The sequence below is a fragment of the Athene cunicularia genome, assembly GCF_003259725.1.
Source record: "Athene cunicularia isolate RWA chromosome 24 unlocalized genomic scaffold, athCun1 chr24_part1, whole genome shotgun sequence".
Classification (NCBI taxonomy): Eukaryota; Metazoa; Chordata; class Aves; order Strigiformes; family Strigidae; genus Athene; species Athene cunicularia.
This window is the reverse complement of record NW_020799132.1, coordinates 280,537-280,887: the sequence shown is the minus strand read 5'-3', so window position 1 is coordinate 280,887 and position 351 is coordinate 280,537. Positions and strand designations below refer to the sequence as shown.

The window sequence follows — 351 nt, the reverse complement described above, 5'->3', positions numbered from 1 at the left end:
ACCGTGCCCGCCATGCCGCTCCGCCGCTGCCGCTTCCGCCTAGCAACCGGCAACGCGACGCAACAGCCAAGCCAGTCAGCGACCTCCGACGCTCGACCGACGCTTCCTATTGGATGGGGGCGGGGAGAGGGGCGTGGCCTCGTTTTTCCCGCGCCGCGGGTAGCGGGGCCGCGCCAGTGGGTTCCGTGGGTCCCGGTGCCGGTCCCTGTCTCTGTCCCAGTCCCCGTCCCCGTCCCCGTCCCGGTCCCGGTCCCGGTCCCGGTCCCTGCTCCGCCTCTCCCAGCGTCAATCCCGGCCCTCCCGGCGTCAGGGAGCTCCCAGGACCCTCCTCCAGCCTCTGCCCCTCCCGCG

The 351-nt window shown here is 73.8% G+C and overlaps 1 protein-coding gene across 2 annotated transcripts in view; it reads right to left on the bottom strand.

Moving 5' to 3' along the window:
• Positions 1–113, bottom strand: part of TMEM218 (transmembrane protein 218) — a 3,000-nt gene extending 2,887 nt beyond the window's left edge. Inside the window, exon 1 of one of the 2 annotated variants that reach the window (XR_003399941.1) lies at positions 2–55. Coding sequence is in view for 1 of the 2 variants with exons in the window: in XM_026863721.1 (XP_026719522.1) it covers positions 1–14 (14 nt within the window). In the remaining variant the exon portion in view is untranslated. The other variant, XM_026863721.1, reaches the window with a different exon arrangement.
• Positions 114–351: the final 238 nt, after the last annotated feature.